Source organism: Hemiscyllium ocellatum, chromosome 24, assembly GCF_020745735.1.
Source record: "Hemiscyllium ocellatum isolate sHemOce1 chromosome 24, sHemOce1.pat.X.cur, whole genome shotgun sequence".
NCBI lineage: Eukaryota > Metazoa > Chordata > Chondrichthyes > Orectolobiformes > Hemiscylliidae > Hemiscyllium > Hemiscyllium ocellatum.
In genome coordinates this window covers 4,412,688-4,434,371 of record NC_083424.1, presented here as the reverse complement: position 1 = coordinate 4,434,371, position 21,684 = coordinate 4,412,688, and the positions used below count along the sequence as shown (strand labels likewise).

Sequence of the window (21,684 nt, the reverse complement as noted above, 5' to 3'; positions counted from 1 at the left end):
TTGTTGCAACTTAAGGAAAACCAAAATGACCTAACCCTAACACCATGTAATTACCACAAAAAATATTTGAACTGCCTAATCAATGTAACCTTGAAATTAATTATCCTACACTAGCTATTTTATTTGATACTGAGTTGTATTACAAAGAAAATTAAGTATTTTAATAGAGTCAAAATAATGTTTTGCAAACAACTAAAGGCCCGCAACTGGAAATTTCTGCAGTCCCAAACAATATAATTAAAAGAAAGACCAACTAATTTTTAAAAAGCAGCTTTTGTAAAGGCAGTGCATTATCTAGAGGACAAACGTATCATCAGGTCAGTACTCAATATCGAAAAGACATGCTAGAAGGCAACGTACGTACAAAAGTGAAGCAGAAGACAGTGTTGGGTTCATTAGCCATGAACCATGGCCAAAGCTTGTCTAAAGAAAATCTCAGCAGGTGATTAGTCCCTTACCAACAGAGAGATTTGCATAAATAGGGCAGCAAAAGAGAATTTGGAAAAAAAAGTTGGAAACTTGGCTGCTCATGAGGGACAGCCCTTGCCAGCAAGAAATGAGTGAGTCATGCAACAGAAATAAGTGGGAGAATTAGGCAATATTTGTGAGGCCACTTACTAGGCAATCGTGCCTGGGCCTGTGAGGTCAGCACCAGCCTCTGATGCAGCACATTGGTTGTCGGGGTGGTGTGAGCAGAAGAGGCTTGCTGCTGGGCCTGACCCGAGTGCGAGGTCTGGGAAGCAGCCTGTCCCTGCTGGGTGACCAGGCCTGCTGTGCTGCCCAGGGCTGGACTGGCTGTGCTAGAGGTGATGGTGCTGTTCACCGCTTGCTGCTGTCCCGGTGCATTGGCAGAAGTCTGATTCATCTGAAATGGAGTCGCTGCTGCAAATGACAAGTGGTTGGTTTGTGCTGGCCAACATGACAGATTTTTCAAAATTATATTCACATTTCATTCTGTGCAACTCACCATTCCTCCAAAAAAAAACTTAGGATGATAGTGAATAAAATCAAAGACATACTCACCTAATTAATGAAGTTAACTAGCACAATGTGTGCAATTCAAGACTTCTGTTTCTCAATTACATTTTTAAAAAATGGTACATTCAACTATGTTTAGTTTCAGCTCTGGCTGAATCACTGTTATCGGCGTCTGACAGCTATGGGTTCAAGTTCCACACTGGTGCCTTGAGCACATATCCACATTGGCATTCTCAGTACACTACTGAGTGAATGCTGCTACTGTCAGATGTGCCATCTTTCAAACAAGAGGTTGGAGATAAGTCAGAGTCTGGTCTCTCAGTTAGATGTAAAAGATATGACACACTTCTGAAGCGAAGGGATAGAGTTCTCCCTACTGCCCTGGCCCAAATTTTATTTCTCAGTCATCAGGTTAAGTCACCATAGTCCTAACAGGCTGCTCTCTCAGAGTTGGCTGACATTTTTTTTCTTATTTCCTCATTCAACACCTAAAGGAAATGGGAAGTTTAATGTTTCTGTTGTATGCATTGCTTGTTTTTCCCAAATTGGTTTACAGCCCTGACATTACAATAGTGAGTAAATTTCATTGGTTGTAAAGTGCTTTTGAATGCCCAGAGATCATTTTAAAAATGCAAATCTTTCTTCTTTTAATTACTACATAGATGCATTTGGACAATAGCCAGGTCAACAAATAAGAACAAAAATGTTTCACAAAGCCTTGTAAGTGTCTGAGATACAACTCGGGCTAAACTACAAACACATTTGCTACTCCCATAGGTCCTAATACACTTTGAACTGGTCAGGACTGCTCAAACCTTCCCCATATCCAAACTAGTGAAAGTAAACATCTATCACTTATGTTAATCACATAACAAGGAAGATGAGAATGAATTCTGGGGGATGCACAGCTTGTGCAGTACATTGATGTATCTCATGACAGCCTTATTGATTAGCCTCAGGATAAGCAGTTAGCCATTTAGAGGTTCAAAGTTTCTTCAGCTGGTGATAGAATTACCAAGATTGACTATGTCAGAAAACTGGATGTCCAGTGTTTAAGTACATCAAAGACAGTAATCAGAAACCTATCCATTTTTAAGAGAATCTAGGTACATGGGGATAACTGAATTTGAGTTAGAAGGTCAGTCATAACGTTGTCCAAATGACAGGTAGAGCAGGCTACAAGAGATAAAAGGTCAACTCCTGTTCCTTTTCCATATGTCTGCAGAAGTCTGAAGTTGCTGCTATAGTCATATTCTTGATGGCAGCCAGAACACTGGTGACAACAAAGACTATATAAGCTCAGCAACTAAGCCATCCAGGATTACTCTTGCATAAGCAGTGAAACACTGTACTATTACTACAGTCTAGGGTTCATCAATTCTGAATGGCCATATTCCTGGCATTTGCCATATCCGTTGAGTGTAGGGTGTTGGAAAAGCACAGTAGGTCAGGCTGCAACTGAGGAGCACGAAAATCGACGTTTTGGGAAAATGAAGGGCTTTTGCTCAAAACGTCAATTTTCCTGCTCCTCGGACGCTGCCTGACCTGCTGCGCTTTTCCATGAGCACACTCTTGACTCTATTCGCCAGTATCTGCAGTCCTCACTTTCAGCCAATTGCAATAACTGACCTGCTGCCTCCAATCACTTCACCTAATTATATAACGTTCCCCGACCACTGTATCCCTTTTTAAAATGTTATACTAATAAAGAAATATTTCTCATATAGGGCCAGTTAGCACAGCTGGCTGGATGACTAGTGAATGATTAGGTCAAATGCCATCAGCGGAGGTTCGACCTCTGTTGTGTTGATGTAGCCTTGGGAGCAGTGACCTCAGACTGTCCCTATGAGTGGAAGGTAATGGTAAACCTCTGCCCACAAAAACTGCCAGAAAATGGCTCATTTGAAACATCAGCACACAATGAATCAAGGACCTGCCTTCACCCATGAATGAATTGTATTTTCTCAAGGCACTCATGGCAATGGCATCATCAAATGAAATCTTCAAGGTCTGCTAATTCAAATGGTCTTTATTACACAAAATAGGGATTACAAAAACTAGGTGTGTGTTTCTTGTAATTAAGAGGTTAAGGAGTGATTTCATCAAAATTTGGAAGCTTTCAAATACAGTAGATTGCGGGACAATTGAGCAAACTGCAATTAGGGAGCTTAAGAAATAGGAACAGGAATAGGCCTTTCACCTCCCGAACCAGCTCTGCCACTCAACTTGATTATAGCTGATCTACTTCCACGCATTTTTTCATCTCCATAACCCCTCAATATCATTTAACACTGTTGATCTCTGTCTTGAACATACCCAATGACCAAGCCTCCACCAACCTGTAAAGTAGAAAGTTCCTAAGATTCACCACCCACGAGTGGGAAAGAAAATTCTCATCTCAGTTCTAGATGGTTAAAACCCTATTCTAAGACTACATCCCCTGGTTTTAAAATGCCAAGCTAAGGGAAACAGCCTGTATCTACCATGCTGAGCCCTTTAAAAATTTTGTTTGTTTCAATCAGATCACTTCTCATTTTCCTAAATAGTCTGAATAAAAATGCCAAACCTTTCAGCAAACATTTCTTCAAGCAAATGCTGCTAGAGATTTGGAATTCCATTCCACAAATGATAACAATTATTAACTTAATAACTAATTCTAAAACAAAGACCAATGAGGCTTTTAATTAACCAAGATACTAAGAAATATAAGGCAAAGAAGGTATACGAAGTTGGATCAGGTGGTCAGCCTTGATCAGATTAAGTCAAAGTCTCATGACACCAGGTTATAGTCCAACAGGTTTATTTGAAATCACGAGCCTTCACAGCGCTGCTCCTTCATTAGGTAAAGTGAAGTTCTATAATTTGGTGTCATGTGATTTCTGACTTTGTCCACCCCAATCCAACACGAGCACCTCCACATCTTGATCTATGGTGACAGAACAGACCTGAAGGGTGCCTGCATCTATGCTCAGAGAGATGCAGTCACAACTGAGATTACCATCAGATGAGCAAACTTTGAAAATCAGAATCTTCAGCTCCCCCCTCTCTCACATAAGAAAATATTAAAACATTTCCACAAAATCCCAAATTGATACCTGAACTGAGTTGAGCATCTTATGAGAAAGGGTTGGACAGGCTGGGCTTGTTTCCAGATGAGCAAGGGATGACTTAAAGTTTATATGATCCTGAATGATTGTGACGAGGTAGACATGGGAAGGATGTTTCCTATTGTGGATGAGTCCAGATCAAAAGGGCACTTTCATAAAGTTAGGGGCCCAAAAGTTAGTTTTGAGAGAGAGATAGGCCTTTTTTTTCTCTAGGAGGGTTGAAAGACTTTGGAACTCTCTGACCGCAAAGACGTTGGAGGTCAAGTACCTTGGATATTTTTAAGGCTTGAGAGATTAGAATATATTGTTGTTGGAAGTGGATGAGAATGTGGAATTCAAAACACAAGCAGATCAGCCTTGATCTTGCTGAATGGCCAAGCAGACTGAAAGGGCCCTATTTCTGCATTCGGTAAAAATCTGTCAGAGCAAATGTTATTCATCCCTTCCTTCAAATGTAAATATTGGTGTTTTAAAAATATTTTTATCACATTGAGAATAACACCTGAAAACTTAAGAAATATCTGAGGAAACAAAACAGAAACAACATTTTCATGAGAGGATTTCTAAGTTAGTGTACTAGCTTTGCTTAAGCCAAACCTCATGCTGTTAATAGTGTGGACAGCACTACGCAGCACTCAGACTCCATACAGAATTTAAAGTTGTTGTGATTCTATTCGCCGAGCTGGGAATGTGTGTTGCAAACGTTTTGTCCCCTATCTAGGTGACATCCTCAGTGCTTGGGAGCCTCCTGTGAAGCGCTTCTGTAATCTTTCCTCCGGCATTTATAGTGGCTTGTCTCTGCCGCTTCCGGTTGTCAGTTCCAGCTGTCCGCTGCAGTGGCCGGTATATTGGGTCCAGGTCGATGTGTTTGTTGATAGAACCTGTGGATGAGTGCCATGCCTCTAGGAATTCCCTGGCTGTTCTCTGTTTGGCTTGTCCTATAATAGTAGTGTTGTCCCAGTTGAATTCATGTTGTTTGTCATCTGCGTGTGTGGCTACTAAGGATAGCTGGTCGTCTCATTTCGTGGCTAGTTGGTGTTCATGGATGCAGATCGTTAGCTGTCTTCCTGTTTCCCATGCTATCCTTAGTAGCCACACACGCAGATGACAAGCAACATGAATTCGACTGGGACAACACTACTATTATAGGGCAAGCCAAACAGAGAACAGCCAGGGAATTCCTAGAGGCATGGGCACTCATCCACAGATTCTATCAACAAACACATCGACCTGGACCCAATATACCAGCCACTGCAGCGGACAGCTGGAACTGACAACCGGAAGCAGTAGAGACAAGCCACTTTAAATGCCGGAGGAAACATCACAGAAGCGCTTCATAGGAGGCTCCCAAGCACTGAGGATGTCACCTAGACAGGGGACAAAACGTTCGCAACACAAATTCCCAGCTCGGCGAACAGAACCACAACGAGCACCCGAGCTACAAATCTTCTCCCAAACTTTGAGAATTTAAAGTTTTCATTGCTATGTTTGATAACATCTTTAAGCTCAAGTAAAACTGTTCAATCACCAGGTGAGGATGGGTACTACTTCCCCAATTTAAAATAATTATTGAACTTTCATGACCAGCTACGTATACCAGTTTTATTTGTGAAAAGTGAAAAGGACCCTCTAACATTCAAAACATTCCATTTGTGGAGGGCAGCTTTTCCATCAGCACAGGGGACCAATGCATCCTCCAATGCAAAACAGTGAAGGGAGGAAAGGGAAAGAGACTAAAGACTAAGAGGGGGCACTGCTCAATTGGAGGATTCAAAAAATACCAACACAAATGGATTAGGCCCATCGGTTTCTTTTTGTGCAGTGTGACATGATCTTTACCATTATGATTTTGAGAAGGTAAGCCAAATGCTGAATTGCCTGCGAGCAGCAAGTTTTTGTTTAATCGAGGCTGAGTGACACACACACACATCAAATTTCAGAAAGAGGATGGGCAGAAAAAAACTCTCAACAGGAACTCTCTGAATTCAAAATATGTATGTTTTAAAAAATTTAGAAAAGAAAACCTTCGCACACTGTGTTATGTTACAATTGTGAGCATTTTACCGGGAAATAAACATCCTAAAGCACCAGGCAAGTTTCAATGAAGAAGAGATTTAGCAGGGAAGAATGTAGCATTAAAAATTCATCTAATAATCATACACACTGGATTTAGTCCTTACAAGCAGAAGATCGCTTGATGGTTTAATAGACAATTTGATTCCTATTTGCTGATCAGCAAGTACTAATGAGGCCAAATGTTTAAGACTAATTTATCCCTCACTCTGGTAAAATCCAGTACTCTCTCACCTTTTTGTCAAAGTTACTGTCCAGGATTTCAAGTACAAATTGGAAGGAGAAGTGTTGTATCATCAATGAAACTGCAACTAGTCATGAAACTCCATTACTGACGGAAAACTTTGCTCAACATTTTTGATTAGAAGGAATGAAGCTGTTTCTTACCCTGGGCAGAAGTCATAACCTGAGAAGCAGGCACCGCCACAGCTGAAGACTTGCCACGTGACTGCCCTTGATGGGTCGCAGCTGAAGTTGTGCTGGGTGCCCGCTGAGGTTGTGTACCAACAACCACAACCGTCCGGTCATCTGGCTTTTGGCCATACTGTACAGGCTGGAACAACCTTGACATTTTTTGAAGAACAAAAATCATAAATGCTAAGTTCATGCTTACTTTGGGAATTGAACTTAATAGCTCTCATTGGCAGTAGGTATCATAGTGTGTTATAAAAATCATTTAGCACCACAAAAGAACATGCTATCCCCCTTGTAATTTCAAAGACTGCAGTCCACAATCCAGGTCTCTCACACTGTTCAGTACTGGAGGAGTACTGCATTGTCAAAGGTTTCTGATATAACATTAAGCTGTGGCCCAGTCTACGGTCTCAGATGGACTTTTGTAAAAAAATTATTTCATTACTTAGATTTAGCAGTGGCAAAGCTTACATTTGTTGCATGTCTTACATTGGCCTTGATAAGAGGGTTGTGAACATAGAAAATCCATGGCATTATGCAAACAGCAGAGGAATTCTCCACCAGTATCTGGGTCAACATTTATCCCTCAGCAACATTACTAAAAGCAGATTGCTGTTTATTGGTCCTTGATGTGTGACAATTAGCTGCCATACTTCCTACAAATAGCGAGGAAAACGTATTTAAATGTCTATAAAGAAATACAGGAGTCCCAAGTCCAGGAAGGCTACAGAAATTCCATTAATTCAGTGCTGGTTCAAAGAAATTGCACTTTTCAATAAAACAGAAGACACATACTAAAATAATTAAAAGTGATTTGCTATTAGCCTTTTCTGAAGAATATAAAGAGATGAAAGGTATGTTACAGTTGTAGAGACTTCTGGTCAGAATGGATCTGGAAGAACTGAATTCTGCTATGGTGACCATGTACAGGAAGGTCACAGTAGTCTTAAAAGGGAGAGCAATGCAGATTCACCAGATAATACCAGGGCCTAAAGGTTATATTACAAGGACTGCATGCACTATTATCTCACATCTGGATAGTTATGTTTGACCTAATCAAGATGTTGAAGATAATCAAGAGGATTTGATAGGGAACCTATTTCTCCTAGTGGAGAAGGGGGAGAAAAGTCCAGAACAAGGAGGAAGAACCTTAAAAGTAGAGCTATGCTATTCAGGAAGCACTTCTTCATATAAAGATCAGAGAAAATCTGGAAGTCTGTTACCTAAAAACATGTTACAGTTTAAGCGCATTAATTGAAAATCCCAATACTGAGTGACAAATTTTAGTTCGGTAAGGACATCAAGATACACGAAGTAAAGATAGATATTTTGTTTCATTTTTATTCAAAGAGTTATTTTTGTCGGAATAGTACTGGGGAGCATGGGTGCTTGTTTGTTTGCATGCATTTATTTTTCATGATTTTTGCAACCCTGGCAGTGAAAAATGGGTTTAGTGCATTAAAAAAAACAATGCTTTGTCAAGTGACATGGAAGTCTAGGGACAAACAGAGATACAGTAAAAACTAAAAGTCAGTGTATGTGAATGTGCCAGATAAAGACTGCTGACACCAGATTTAAGGAAGTCATGCTTGCTCTGACGTTAAAGTAATAGTCAACTTTTGTTTTTAAAAATAATATAGCACAGAAGGGGACCATTCAGCCCATCTTGTTCATGCCAGCTCAAAAACACTCAGGTGCCTTTTCTAATCCTATATTCCCGCACATGGCCCATAATTTGTAATTTATTCTAGGTGGGTCAGAGATAACCACTGAAGGAAAAATGAAATGTTTGAAATTTCACTGCAAGGAATCTGGTTATAGCTGTGCCAGCCAGAGCAAGAAAACGTCGCATGGAGAAAGTGCTCTCTCTTCACTGCAGTTTTGTTGTTTGTAAAGATATCACTGGGATAAAATGCAAATATTGTGAAATTGAGTCTTTGTTTTCATATGTCTGCAATTAAATCTTTCCAACCTTTTGATTTAGAGCAATATAGAGGCATAGAGATGTACAGAATGGAAATAGACTGTACAGAATGGGGTGGCACGCTGGCTCAGTGGTTAGTACTGCTGCCTCACAGCGCCAGGGACCCGGGTCCAATTCCTGCCTCGGGCGACTGTGTGGAGTTTGCACATTGTCCTCCTGTCTGCATGGGGTTTCCTCCAGGTGCTCTAGTTTCCTCCCACAGTCCAAAATATGCAAGTTAGGTGAATTGGCCATGCTAAATTGCCCCTAGTGTTAAGTCAGGGGAATGGGTCTGGGTGGGTTGCTCTTCGGAGGGTTGGTGTGGACAGGTTGGGCCGAAGGGCCTGTTTCCACACTGTAGGGAATCTAAACTAATCTGGAAACAGACCCTTCAGTTCAACTCACCCATGTCAACCAGAAATCCAAACCTAATCTAGTCCCATTTGCCAGCATTTAGCCCATATCCCTCCAAACCCTTCCTATTCACATACCCATCCAGATTCCTTTTAAAATGTCGTAACTGTACCAGCCTCCACCACTTCCTCTGGTAGCTCATTCCATACATGCACCACACACTGCAAAGAAATGTTGTCCCTTAGGTCCCTTTTATATCTTTCCCCTCTCACCCTAAACCTATGCCCTCAAGTTCTGGACTCTCCCCACCCCAGGGAAAACACTTTGTCTAGTTCCCCAATATAATTAACATTTTTTCTTGCTTACGGCTGATAAAAGGCATTTTTTGCCAAAGCTTTTCAACTTGCGCTCATCAAAACATTTCACAAGAGCATGAAAAATGATTGCTGATTGGCTGGCATGGGAGAACATGTTCTTTTGCAGACAGAACAAACGTGCACTCTTTACTTAGTTGAGTTGAAAGAGATGCAACATCAGCCATTTACTAAATTTAAAAGGCTGCAGACAATGGGACTTACTGGACAGCTCTTTCAGAAGCCAGCACAAACATGATGGGTTAAATGGTCTCCTTCTGTACTGTACAACTCTATTTTTCTATGCTCATTCCTCAGGGCAATGCCTCGACCAGAGTCAACCTGCCTGGCTTATCATTTAAGCCAAGTGTGGCAGTTAACTGTCAATCAATATTAATGGGTGCATTCTCCAACATCAAATGCTTCCAATAATCAGAGTCTATTTGCCAATTCATCCACACTCTTTTCTCATGCAGTATCACTGTTGGCTTCCCCCATGAATTCACAATCTTGCAAAGCACCCTAATGACAGCAAGACAACAAGCTTCAACAAAAAGGGTCTTTTTTCAGCACTACTCTGTACTATCAAATGATTATTTTCTTGTTTAATAAATATTTTGTTTATTTGCAGTACAAATACACTGGAAGACTTTGTGAACATGTGCAGTAACCGATCTCTATGATTCCAATAGAAGTTGGGGTCTACTAAGCCAGGTTTCACTCCGAGATCTGACTTTTCCCAATAGCAACACCAGCTGGGATCAGAGCACAGGCAACGGGATTAAAAAAAGGTACAGATCAGCTACGAGCAAACTAAATGGTGGACCAGATCGGAGAAGCTGAATGGCCACTCCTGGCCCAACACTTGTTAGCAGCTGAACTGCCCTCTTAATGTCAATCTACAAAAGGGAAAAGCACGGAGGACAAAAGAAGGCAGGATTCTGGGTTCACTCAATAAAAGCTATACTCCCTCTATGACAAAAGAGAATCATGGTGCAGAGTTTTTTTTTTAAAATAGTGCCAGTGGTGACATTAGTATATACCAACTTGCCACTTTTAACATTCAGGGCGATTACATGGTGACATTTGCGACACTATTTTGAGTTTTAAAGAGGTTCAGCAAGAACTGTTCAGATCAAAAAATAGATACAGTGGTCATTAATTTCCTAGTTGTCTTCTTCATCCATTATGCTCCTTGGAAAATGACAGGACTTTTACCTCCACGGTTCCATTACTACAAAGTGCTCAGCTTGCCTTTTGTGAAAGTTATTTGGGGACAGTTATTTTGGGTTCCACTGTTCAGTTTTAGTGGGAGCAATTATATTAACAATGAATGATGCATATGTGACTAAATTATCCAAATTGAGGGCATACGTTTAAGAAAACCAAATGATTTGAAGGTAGGGGTATACTACTATTGGTGAGTTTAACTAGTGCTTTGTAGAGCTGAAACATGATTTCTATACTGAAGTCCAAACGTCCAGATATAAAGACAAGGTATAAAAAGAGAAGGCAGCCACCTACTTGCTGACTTTCACTTTAACCGGTCTGGGTCTGGGTGGAAGATCTGGCGAATAGTAGATTTCCTCAATGAGTTTTCTTGTCACCTTCCTTTTGGGCATAACCATCTCAGTCTCATATCGAGATAGTCGGTTTTCAATTCCAGTTAGATTGAAGGCAGACAAGTCCACATTCTGAAAAAAGTACAAAAAGTAAACATCTAGTTATCGTGGAGTAGCTACTAATAGTCAAGGAAAAAAGTGAAAGCAAAATCAATTTACAACACTTACCTTCCAAGGGTCATATTCAAGCACTTTCAACACAACTGATGCAACTGTATACTGCAGAGCTTTGAAAACATAGGCCGAACACACAGACCTGGGGCACTTCAGGTTAGGGTGATTACATATCCTTCTCAGTTGCATCAGGAGGTTAAGAACACTAACAAAATGACGAGATCTCAGAGCTTCCATTGTGCTATTGTTTAGAGAAGATATGAGCATTAGAAACGAGCAACTCAAAACAGAAATGCAATTTATTCTTCAACCAGCACTGTTACGTCTATCTCAAGTCTTGCAACTATCGGTGTGTTTCACACAACAACCATCATACACAGTTATAAGATACAAGACTCGATAATAACTAGACACTGACCGGCCCGTAACATAACAATTTATTGACCTTGGTGACAAATAGGTAGATTTCTGAATGGAGCACTTTGGCAAGTAAGCATCACATCTGTATCCTTGACAGCCCGTGGGCATCACTGAGTACATGCTAGAGTATTGCACAGCTGAATGCAAGCAGGTATTCTGTGGAACACTTTCAAAGCTGCTGCCAGTTTATGCCTTTATTAGTGATTTCTATGACTTAAATGAACCTGGCGCACTCATTCATATGAACAGTGTAATTTCAAGTTCCAAAGCATTATCATATGAAGGACACAATCACTAAATGAATATTATGCTAAATATAAAAACATCATGCAATAAAATCTCAATGGTCAAAGTTTGAGAAATGATTTGTAGCTCGGGTGCTCGTTGTTGTGATTCTGTTCACCGAGCTGGGAATTTGTGTTGCAGACGTTTTGTCCCCTGTCTAGGTGACACCCTCAGTGCTTGGGAGCCTCCTGAGAAGCGCTTCTGTGATCTTTCCTCCGGCATTTGTAGTGGTTTGAATCTGCCGCTTCCGGTTGTCAGTTCCAGCTGTCCGCTGCAGTGGCCGGTATATTGGGTCCAGGTCGATGTGCTTATTGATTGAATCTGTGGATGAGTGCCATGCCTCTGGGATTTCCCTGGCTGTTCTCTGTTTGGCTTGTCCTATAATAGTAGTGTTGTCCCAGTCGAATTCATGTTGCTTGTCATCTGCATGTGTGGCTCCTAAGGATAGCTGGTCGTGTCGTTTTGTGGCTAGTTGGTGTTCGTGGATGCGGATCATTAACTGTCTTCCTGTTTGTCCTATGTAGTGTTTTGTGCAGTCCCTGCATTTGTACATTACATTGGTTTTGCTCCACCAGTCAACAACCCACAAGCCAGGGACACAGCCAGACGGAAAGGATTCAGGATGATCCAGGTAATGATTACAGACGCTCACAACAGACTTCATAAATACAGACAAGAAATTGCGCGCCAAAAATCATTAATTTCAAAAACCACCAATCAGGAATGGACCCGGACCATAGAACAGGCCATCACCATAGGACAGAACAGGACCACACACTGCAAAAAACAGCACTAAACGAAAAAAATGACCAAACTAACACACAACAGAGAGGACACCACAACACAAACCTGGGTTAGAAACTTCTCCCACAGACAGCTCACAGACACGGAAAGAACAATACTGGCCAAGGGACTTAACTACAACCACAGGGACACCAAGACAGTACACTTCCTAGCAGCACTAGAATGCACACTCAGGAACAATGGACTGACAGAAGAGACACAACACACAGTGATACAAAGTATCATACCTCTGATAACAAGGAAAAGGCAAACACATAACCTCAACACCTAGAAGAGGGAAGCACTAAAATCACTAAGAAACGATAAGAACATAATCATACTACCAGCAGACAAAGACAGAATGACGGTCATCCTGGACAAAGCAGACTACATCCAGAAAGCGCAACAACTACTTGCAGGTACCAACACCTACCAAAAGAGGGATTTTGACCCTACTCACCAATAGGACAAACAACACACTGAGAAATCTATTAAAAAAAAACGGACAGATAACCAGGTTTGACCTACAAAGAATGAAACCTGAAAGCAACAACATCCCCAGATTCTATGGACTACCTAAAGTGCACAAACCAGACATCCCACTCAGACCCATAGTATCACTACCAGGGACACCATCACACAAACTGGCTAAAGAACTACAGCAGAAACTGAAACACCTTATCAGCGGACCCAGACACTCTATACAATCAACACAGGAATTCTTGGACATCATCAGAAATATACACATAGACAAGGAAGAAACTATGATCTCATTTGATGTAATGGCATTGTTCACCTCTATCGACAAAACCCTAGCCAGAGAAACAATAGCCAACTTGCTGGACATACAGAACAGACAACAGGATGGGGAACCTATCAACAAAGATAGCATACTCAAACTACTGGACCTGTGTCTCACAACACACTTCACATTCAACAACCAAATATATGAACAAATCAACGGCACACCCATGGGCTCACCCATCTCTGGACTCATAGCAGAAGCGGTAATGCAAAGATTAGAACAAACAGTCTTACCGCAAATTCAACCCAAACTCTGGGTCAGATATGTGGGTGACACCTTTGTAATCATTAAAAACACAGAAATAGAGAACACACACCGGATCATCAACACCACACTCACAGAAATCCGATTCACTAGAGAGGAAGAAAAGAACAACCGACTCCCATTCCTAAACGTGATGGCACAGAGAACACCGAACAGAGAATTCCCCGCAAAGATATACAGGAAAGCCACACACAACAGACCAAGTCCTAAACTACGAAAGCAACCACCCCAACATACACAAAAGAAGTTGCATCAAGACACTATTCAATACACTGCAGTACACCAGAACTGCAAAAAGAGGAAGAAGAACAATGTATTCGCCAAAAACGGATACCCGAGCAATTTCATCAACAGATGCCTAAGGGAAAGACAACGGAATGAGGACATGCCACAACCCAAAGGACTAGCCACACTACCATACATCAAGAGCATTTACGAACTGACAGCCAGACTACAGTGACCACTAGGACTCATAACAGCACACAACCAACAGCCACTCTCAGACAACAACTCACCAGGACGAAGGACCTGATACCCAGCATGAGCAAATCCAATGTAGTGCACAAAGTCCCATGCAAGGACTGCACAAAACACTACATAGGACAAACAGGAAGACAGCTAACGATCCGCATCCACGAACACCAACTAGCCACAAAACGACACGACCAGCTATCCTTAGTAGCCACACATGCAGATGACAAGCAACATGAATTCGACTGGGACAACACTACTATTAGAGGACAAGCCAAACAGAGAACAGCCAGTGAATTCCCAGAGGCATGGCACTCATCCACAGATTCTATCAATAAGCACATCGACCTGGACCCAATATACTGACCACTGCAGCGGCCAGCAGGAAATGACAACCGGAAGCGGCAGATTCAAACCACTACAAATGCTGGAGGAAAGATCACAGAAGCGCTTCACAGGAGGCTCCCAAGCACTGAGGATGTCACCTAGATAGGGGATGAAACGTCTGCAACACAAATTCCTAGCTTGGCGAACAGAACCACAGCATAATCTCAATGGGTTTGCAATATGATACACACTACATCGCAGCTTTAAAATGACTCCGCATTTAACACTGCAAAATGACTTTAAATTTCTGCTAAATGGGGATAAACTACAGGGAAACTTCACTGATTTACATTCCTAGATTTATGAAATGTACATATTTGGTTCCTGGTTACAAAATATTTCAAAGCAGTTAATGTATCTATAACATCCTACGGTATCTGATTTTTGGCCTGTTCACTAATGCAATATTGTTAGAGCTTTACAACCAATGAGAAAAATCTCCACGAGGTGAGTGTACAACATTAAAACATTTAGTTTCTCAACCCCAACAGTTCAAAAGTCCAAATCAACCATGAAAGATGTTGAGCACATCGCCCCATTTTCAGATACAAACTAACATACTCCAATGACAGTGCCCTGACAGCACCCAAGTAACCCATTCGAGTTCTAAAACATATTTGGACATCATTATACTAAATCTCGACACCATACCAGAGAAACCTAGTATTGGAATAAGAGTCTGACAGGACTAAATTCTCCAGTGACAAGGACAGTCCAATTTTGCTTCCAGCAACATGCTGATATTGGTAAGAAAATAACATTCCTTAGTATTTTCTGAAAGATAGATAAACTTTCCAAGGAAGAAATGGGCAAAGAACTCTCCACTATCACTGAATGGAACAGGAGGCTGTTTTGGTGTAGGGTCCTGCGAAGGTTGAGCATGGAGTACTCTGATACCATTCCTCCCACTCCCACTAAAGAGTAATAAGTATTCTGGTTTTTTCTACCAGTTGGATAAGGTGAGGTCCAATTTCTGGTCTACGCTGGACCAGCTGCCCAGGCAGAAAGAAGTATCTCACTACTGACCTCAGCACCCTCAGGATGAATCAGAGTTTCAGAGGCAGGCAGGGTGCATTATATCACTCTGTCACATGTACTTAACGGTTCTTCTCAATATCACAAAATTATATCCTATGCACTGGTCATAGATAAACTATCCATTGTTGCTTTCCTCAACCTTTTGGAAGTCTTTGATGCCGTTGATGTAATCAGCCAGTTCCAGATTATCCAATCATTTATAGGCAAAAAAATCAATTTTTTTTAATTTTACTCCAGTACCTGTGGTAATCACAAAAACTAGCCATGAACACACACTACTTCCCATCAACACAATGACCCCAAGGTAACATCACCCAGAAATGCAGAAACAGTTTTAACAAGTAATCAACTTCTCCTATTTCTTCCTCAGCATGACCTCTGCACTTCAACCCCTATCTCAACCTACTAACCCCACTCCCATCTCTCTCCACCCACAACCTACCCTTCACTACCATTAAATTTTCAGGCTATTTGTGGAATATCCTGTACTGAATGAACATACATTTTCTTTAAAAAAAACAAAAATCATCATCATCAGTCTTTGTCATAAACTGCACTCCCCAACTACCAACTTTCCCCTTCTCCAACTGACTGCCTTTAAGCTGAAACTAGACTCTTCACAACGTTGATATCATATTTAAATCAGAGATGAGTTTCCAATGATACATCTGCCCCACTATGAATAGCACCCATTTATGTCTTTGTGACATCACCAGATTCTACTCCTGCCTCAGCCCAGTTCCTACACTGTGTCTTTGTTATCTATAGACTTGACTTCTCAAGTGTATTCCTGTGACTGGGCTCCGACCTTCTACACTCTGAATTTAAAATCCCACTGGCACCAAGTTCCATTCACCGTTCACCCCAATATTGACTGATATATGCTGGCTCCCCATCTCTAAACCCCTCCAGCACTATAATTAGTCAAGATTTCAGTGTTCCTCTAACATTGACTTCTTGAATAACCCTAATTTTAACAGCACCACTACTATTGTACCATTTACGTTTGTGTGTCATTTTACTATATTAAATGTACCATATAAATACAGCTAGTTGCTGTCATTAAGCAGTATCTAGTCATGGTCTCTTGGTCAACATGTTGACATATGTCAGGATTCACACTTGGTTGTGGTACTCTTTGCGATTCTAGAGGTCTACCAAAGATTCATATGCAAGGATGATCCTCAGGTGGAGGTGCCAGAGAGGATTATCTGCAGCCATCCAACCAGCTCCTCACTTCAATTAGAAACTGGAGAGGGAAGGAGGAGGAAGCAGGCAATCAATGCCTTTCTCTGGCTTAGAGAAGTCCTACATTATGAAATTTTGGTAACTAATATGCAAAACATTACAATTCAGCTCAGATTCAGGCATCTAAAGCAAATCTTTCCTGATGAAGGGCTTATGCCCGAAACGTCGAATTTCCTGTTCCTTGGATGCTGCCTGACCTGCTGCGCTTTAACCAGCAACACATTTTCAGCTCTAAAGTAAACTGCCTTTCAAGATTTGGAGATGCCGGTGTTGGACTGGGGTGTACAAAGTTAAAAATCACACAACACCAGGTAATAGTCCAACAGGTTTAATTGGAAGCACACTAGCTTTCGGAGCAACGTTCCATCATCAGGTGATAGTGGAGGGCTCGATCGTAACACAGAATTTATAGCAAAAATTTGCAGTGTGATGTAACTGAAATTATACATTGAAAAATTGATTGTCTGTTAAGCATTTCATCTGTTAGAATACAGTGATAGTTTCACTTCTTTCACCTTTCAATAGGCATCTTATGAAAGACACTACTTACGCAGGTTGGTACATGACATCTTCATACATGATTTTCTGTCTCTTCGACAGGCAACACTTCAGAATGTGCTCATATTTCTTCGGCAGCTGTTTCTCCACATCCCTCTTCGATCGGCGTAAAATGAACGGCTGGATCATCTAAAAAGCAAAGATTTAAGCACTTTTAGATTCTAGATTCTGCATACATTTTAAGGTTTGTAATTTTAAAAAATGCAATTATGCGCAAATGTGATTATTTAATGTGTAGGTTTTTCATCCCATGAATCTGCTCCACCGTTCTAAATCATAGTAGACCATTTACCCCAATGCTACATTTCCACATCAGATCCACAACCCTCGATATCACTAGGAACTAGGAATACATCAATCGGTCTTAAACTGAGCTTCACAGCCCTCTGGGGTAAATAATTCCAAAGATTCCCATCCCCAGTGAAGCAGGTCCTCCTCATCTCAGTCCTAAATGACCGTCTTTATGGTGAATGCTACCACTAAATAGCTCACAAACAGCTTGATAGCAGAATGGCAGCTGCTTGCAACAAAGATGGCACCGACAGCTCCTGATTTTACTGAAATACTTTCTCATGCCCAAGTCACCATAAATACTGACTGGAAAGGAAATGAATTCACATAGCAGACTGCTCGTAGGTGAACGATCTGCCGTAGCTGCCTGTGTATTTAATTAACTAATTCCTGTCCAATATCGCCTTGTGAATTCATTTCCTTTCCAGTCAGTATTTATGGTGACTTGGGCATGAGAAAGTATTTCAGTAAAATCAGGAGCTGTCGGTGCCATCTTTGTTGCAAGCAGCTGCCATTCTGCTATCAAGCTGTTTGTGAGCTATTTAGTGGTAGCATTCAGCATAAAGACGGTCATTTAGGACTGAGATGAGGAGGACCTGCTTCACTGGGGATGGGAATCTTTGGAATTATTTACCCCAGAGGGCTGTGAAGCTCAGTTTAAGACCGATTGATGTATTCCTAGTTCCTAGTGATATCGAGGGTTGTGGATCTGATGTGGAAATGTAGCATTGGGGTAAATGGTCTACTATGATTTAGAACGGTGGAGCAGATTCATGGGATGAAATTTGCAGTCTGCCCTCCAAAGAGGAAAATCTCCACCAAACTTGGAAAACACTGAAAATCATGACAGACCTCTAAAATGGCCTTGGGGAAAACGTGGTGGGCTGTCACTCTCACTGGATGTGGGAAATTCTCTTCTTAAACAGGAGGGAATCCTGTCACAGTAACAGACAATCTAACAAATAGTATAAGTGACTGTCCACAGCATCCTGACACAGAAGCATCCTGGTGAAGACAGCTGCAAATGACTTTACTGGCCTCATTAGCACATGCGCTGGCAATCATTTCGGCATCTGGAGTAATTAGTCTGGTCCTACATAGTTTGAGTTTTGTCCTGAGACTATTCCCCAATTCTAGATCCCATAGTCAGAGGAAGCATCTATTGTTTCTATCCCTTTCTGAATTCCGTAAGTGAAATAACTGCAGAGAGGCTGGTATCCCATCACCAAGGCACCCTCTATTTATTTGTGCACATTATATTGGCTTTGGCCAGCCAGCTCGGAGTCAGTCACCTGAACGGAGGAGATTCTAATCTTCTGGTTATATTGGTCAGCCAGGCCTTTCCTGACTGGCCGAGGCGAACAACCCAAAGCAACAGCCTCGCAGTCAATGAGGTCAACCTGGTTCCATTCACTCTGGTAAGTTCTTATGAGATCATCCTTCATTCTTCTAAGAATATAATCCATTCTCCTCAAGGACAGTCACATCACCCTACAGGGCATAAGTGAGGACTGCAGATGCTGGAAACCTGAGTTTAGATTAGAGTGGTGCTGGAAAAGCACAGCGGGTCAAGCAGTATCCGAGGTGCAGGAAAATCGACGTTTCGGGCAAAAACTCTTCATCAGGAACCTGATGAAGGACATCACGCTGCAGACTTGTCTAGTAAACATCCTTGCACAGACAAGGGCACCAGAGCTGCACTCAACACCTTAGGTGCAGTCTCATATTTTTTGTCCTGTACATAAATCTTTTTAGGACAAAGGCTAACATACTTCTGAATTACATGGCGCACTTTCTGGGAGCATAAATTCTACAAAATCTAATTGCTTACTTCTGTCAAGTAACTGCAATTGCCCTACATTAGGATAAGTTAGTTTAAAAAGAGTAATCGGATTCATTTAGGCTCTTTCTGCAATGAAAGCATAGTGAACTAATCAAGGTGTAAGACATACAATCTCTTCCAAAACTAGTGAAGCCTTCAACCATGTTGAAGAAAATATAGTTGGTCACTGTACTTTCCCTCCCATCGCCACGTCCCACACTTCGCCATTCTGCAGCTGACTGCCCTAAGACACCATTTGCTGAAGTGGCAGGAAACTCCACATTCAGATCGCCTGCCAAGATTCCTTTACAATCTTGCCATTTTCTTTTTCAAATTTAAGCAGAAGTTGCACTTACCCTATGCATTCTTATTACCAATTTGTGGCAATAGTCCTGATTTTCATCTGTGCCAACTTTCACAGGGAAATCCAGGTAGGGTCTGGAAATTCCAGGCAGCAGGAAATGCATCATAGTCCACAGTTCCATCGGGGTATTTTGTAAAGGAGCTCCAATCAAAAGCAGACGCTGTTGACTAAAAAAGGAAAAGTTTGCTTTCAATTCACCCATTTGTATCCCATTACTATTCAAAAACCTAACTTACCAGAACTAAGTGTGTTCTATTGGAGTCTATCAAATGTCACCTTTGCACTTGTCAGCTGGCATGAAAACTTCCTAATTTCAACTACTCCCTTTCTCTCTCTCCCTCCACTCACCTAAGATAGGAGTTCCAGATGACTGCCAGATTCCATTATTTCATCCAACTGGTCGTTCTGTTGCAAATTCAGGGAGTCAGTGTCAATGGGCTGTTTAATCCTATTGGGCATTAAAATCACAACAGCCCTGCTGTGCAGCCAGGAGAAGACGGCATGCTTCTCAGCTTAGAAATTAGGTAGACAACTAGAAGTGGGAATGCTGACTGATTGCCCCTCACTCCTAACCCCAGGTCCACAGCATTCATCTTGTGCACCCAGCTACAATGAAACCGTGGACCTTTTGGTCCATGTGGCTCATTGTTCCTCACTTAACCAGGGCAATTTTGTTGTCAAAGTTCAGGCTTCTAGATATGAAAGATTAAAGGGATATGGAGACCGTACAGGAGAATGACATTGCAGTAGATCAGCCATGACCTAGCTGAACATCAGAGCAAACTCAAGGTACCTAATGACCTATTTCTTCAGTCCTCTGGAGTATTTTAAAGAGCAAGACGTACTAGAACAGGAGCTATTCCATCCCTCAAGGCGGTTCTTTCATTCGTTAACAGAATGGTTGATCCCTATCCAAGTTCTCATTGACCCACCCTGATCCCATAACCCTTAGAAACAGAAATCTATCAACAAAGGTCTTGGAACTTTTCAACTGGCTCCCCAGCCTCAGTTTTTTGAGGGACTATAGGTTCCAGATTTCCACTTTTCTTTGAGACAGCAACTGCTTGCAGAGGTTATCACTAAAAAGTCTGGCTCCAATTTTATGACTGGAATGCCTTATTGGAGGACGACTTCATCACTAATTCTCTCTAAAAACCCTAATTAATTTAATAATTTTAAACATGTTGATTTTACCATCCTGCAATTTTATATTAAACCTACTCTTAGGGAGTCCTTTTAGCCTTATATTTGTGCCTTTTTTACCTCAATATCTACTCCAGCAAAAAGTGAGGACTGCAGATGCTGGAGATCAGAGCTGAAAATGTGTTGCTGTTTAAAGCACAGCAGGTTAGGCAGCATCCTAGGAACAGGAAATTCGACGTTTCGGGCCAGAATTTCCTGTTCCTTGGATGCTGCCTAACCTGCTGTGCTTTATCTACTCCAGCAAGTCAATCACCTAGAACACAATATCATAACATGCTACATTCTGAGGATTTTATCATCTCTACTCTCAGCTTTCAAACAGAGATGCATTCCCTAAATTGAAACATAACCATAATTACAGCAATAGGTTAAAGTTAGTTACTGCCATAAATATATACACAGACCTCCTGAGATTGAACAGGGCCTCCCAGTGTCGTTCAGTAGTGTTCCTGAGCTGTTGGACCTCATCCAGTATTAGATATTTCCACCTCTTCCTTCGGAAAGCTTGGTGATCCTTTAGCAGAAGCTTGTATGAGGTTATACATACATGGAAGGCTTTGGGTTCCAACCAACACTGAAATTGATAAATATATACAGTTTAGCTACTCCATTCCCAATATTTATACATTATCATCAGACATAGATTAAGAGTTTTTACATCGGGGAAAAAACCAGCTCATACTAACAACCAAAGCAAAGGAATTAATTACAATCATAAAACACAGAAACAGGCATTTGGTCCCATTAATCCACTCCAGTTTTTATGC

At 41.4% G+C, this 21,684-nt stretch overlaps 1 protein-coding gene across 7 annotated transcripts in view; it reads right to left on the bottom strand.

Annotated features, from left to right (window-relative positions):
- Positions 1-21,684, bottom strand: part of ep400 (E1A binding protein p400) — a 160,951-nt gene that overhangs the window by 78,983 nt on the left and 60,284 nt on the right. For 6 of the 7 annotated variants that reach the window (XM_060843381.1, XM_060843384.1, XM_060843387.1 and 3 more), the window contains 7 exons: positions 21,322-21,491; positions 19,707-19,881; positions 17,230-17,366; positions 11,033-11,219; positions 10,767-10,936; positions 6,546-6,721; positions 619-882 (listed from right to left, as the gene is read on the bottom strand). In XM_060843381.1, coding sequence (XP_060699364.1) covers positions 619-882; positions 6,546-6,721; positions 10,767-10,936; positions 11,033-11,219; positions 17,230-17,366; positions 19,707-19,881; positions 21,322-21,491 — 1,279 coding nt within the window. The remainder of the gene's footprint in view (positions 1-618; positions 883-6,545; positions 6,722-10,766; positions 10,937-11,032; positions 11,220-17,229; positions 17,367-19,706; positions 19,882-21,321; positions 21,492-21,684) is intronic. The other variant, XM_060843382.1, reaches the window with a different exon arrangement.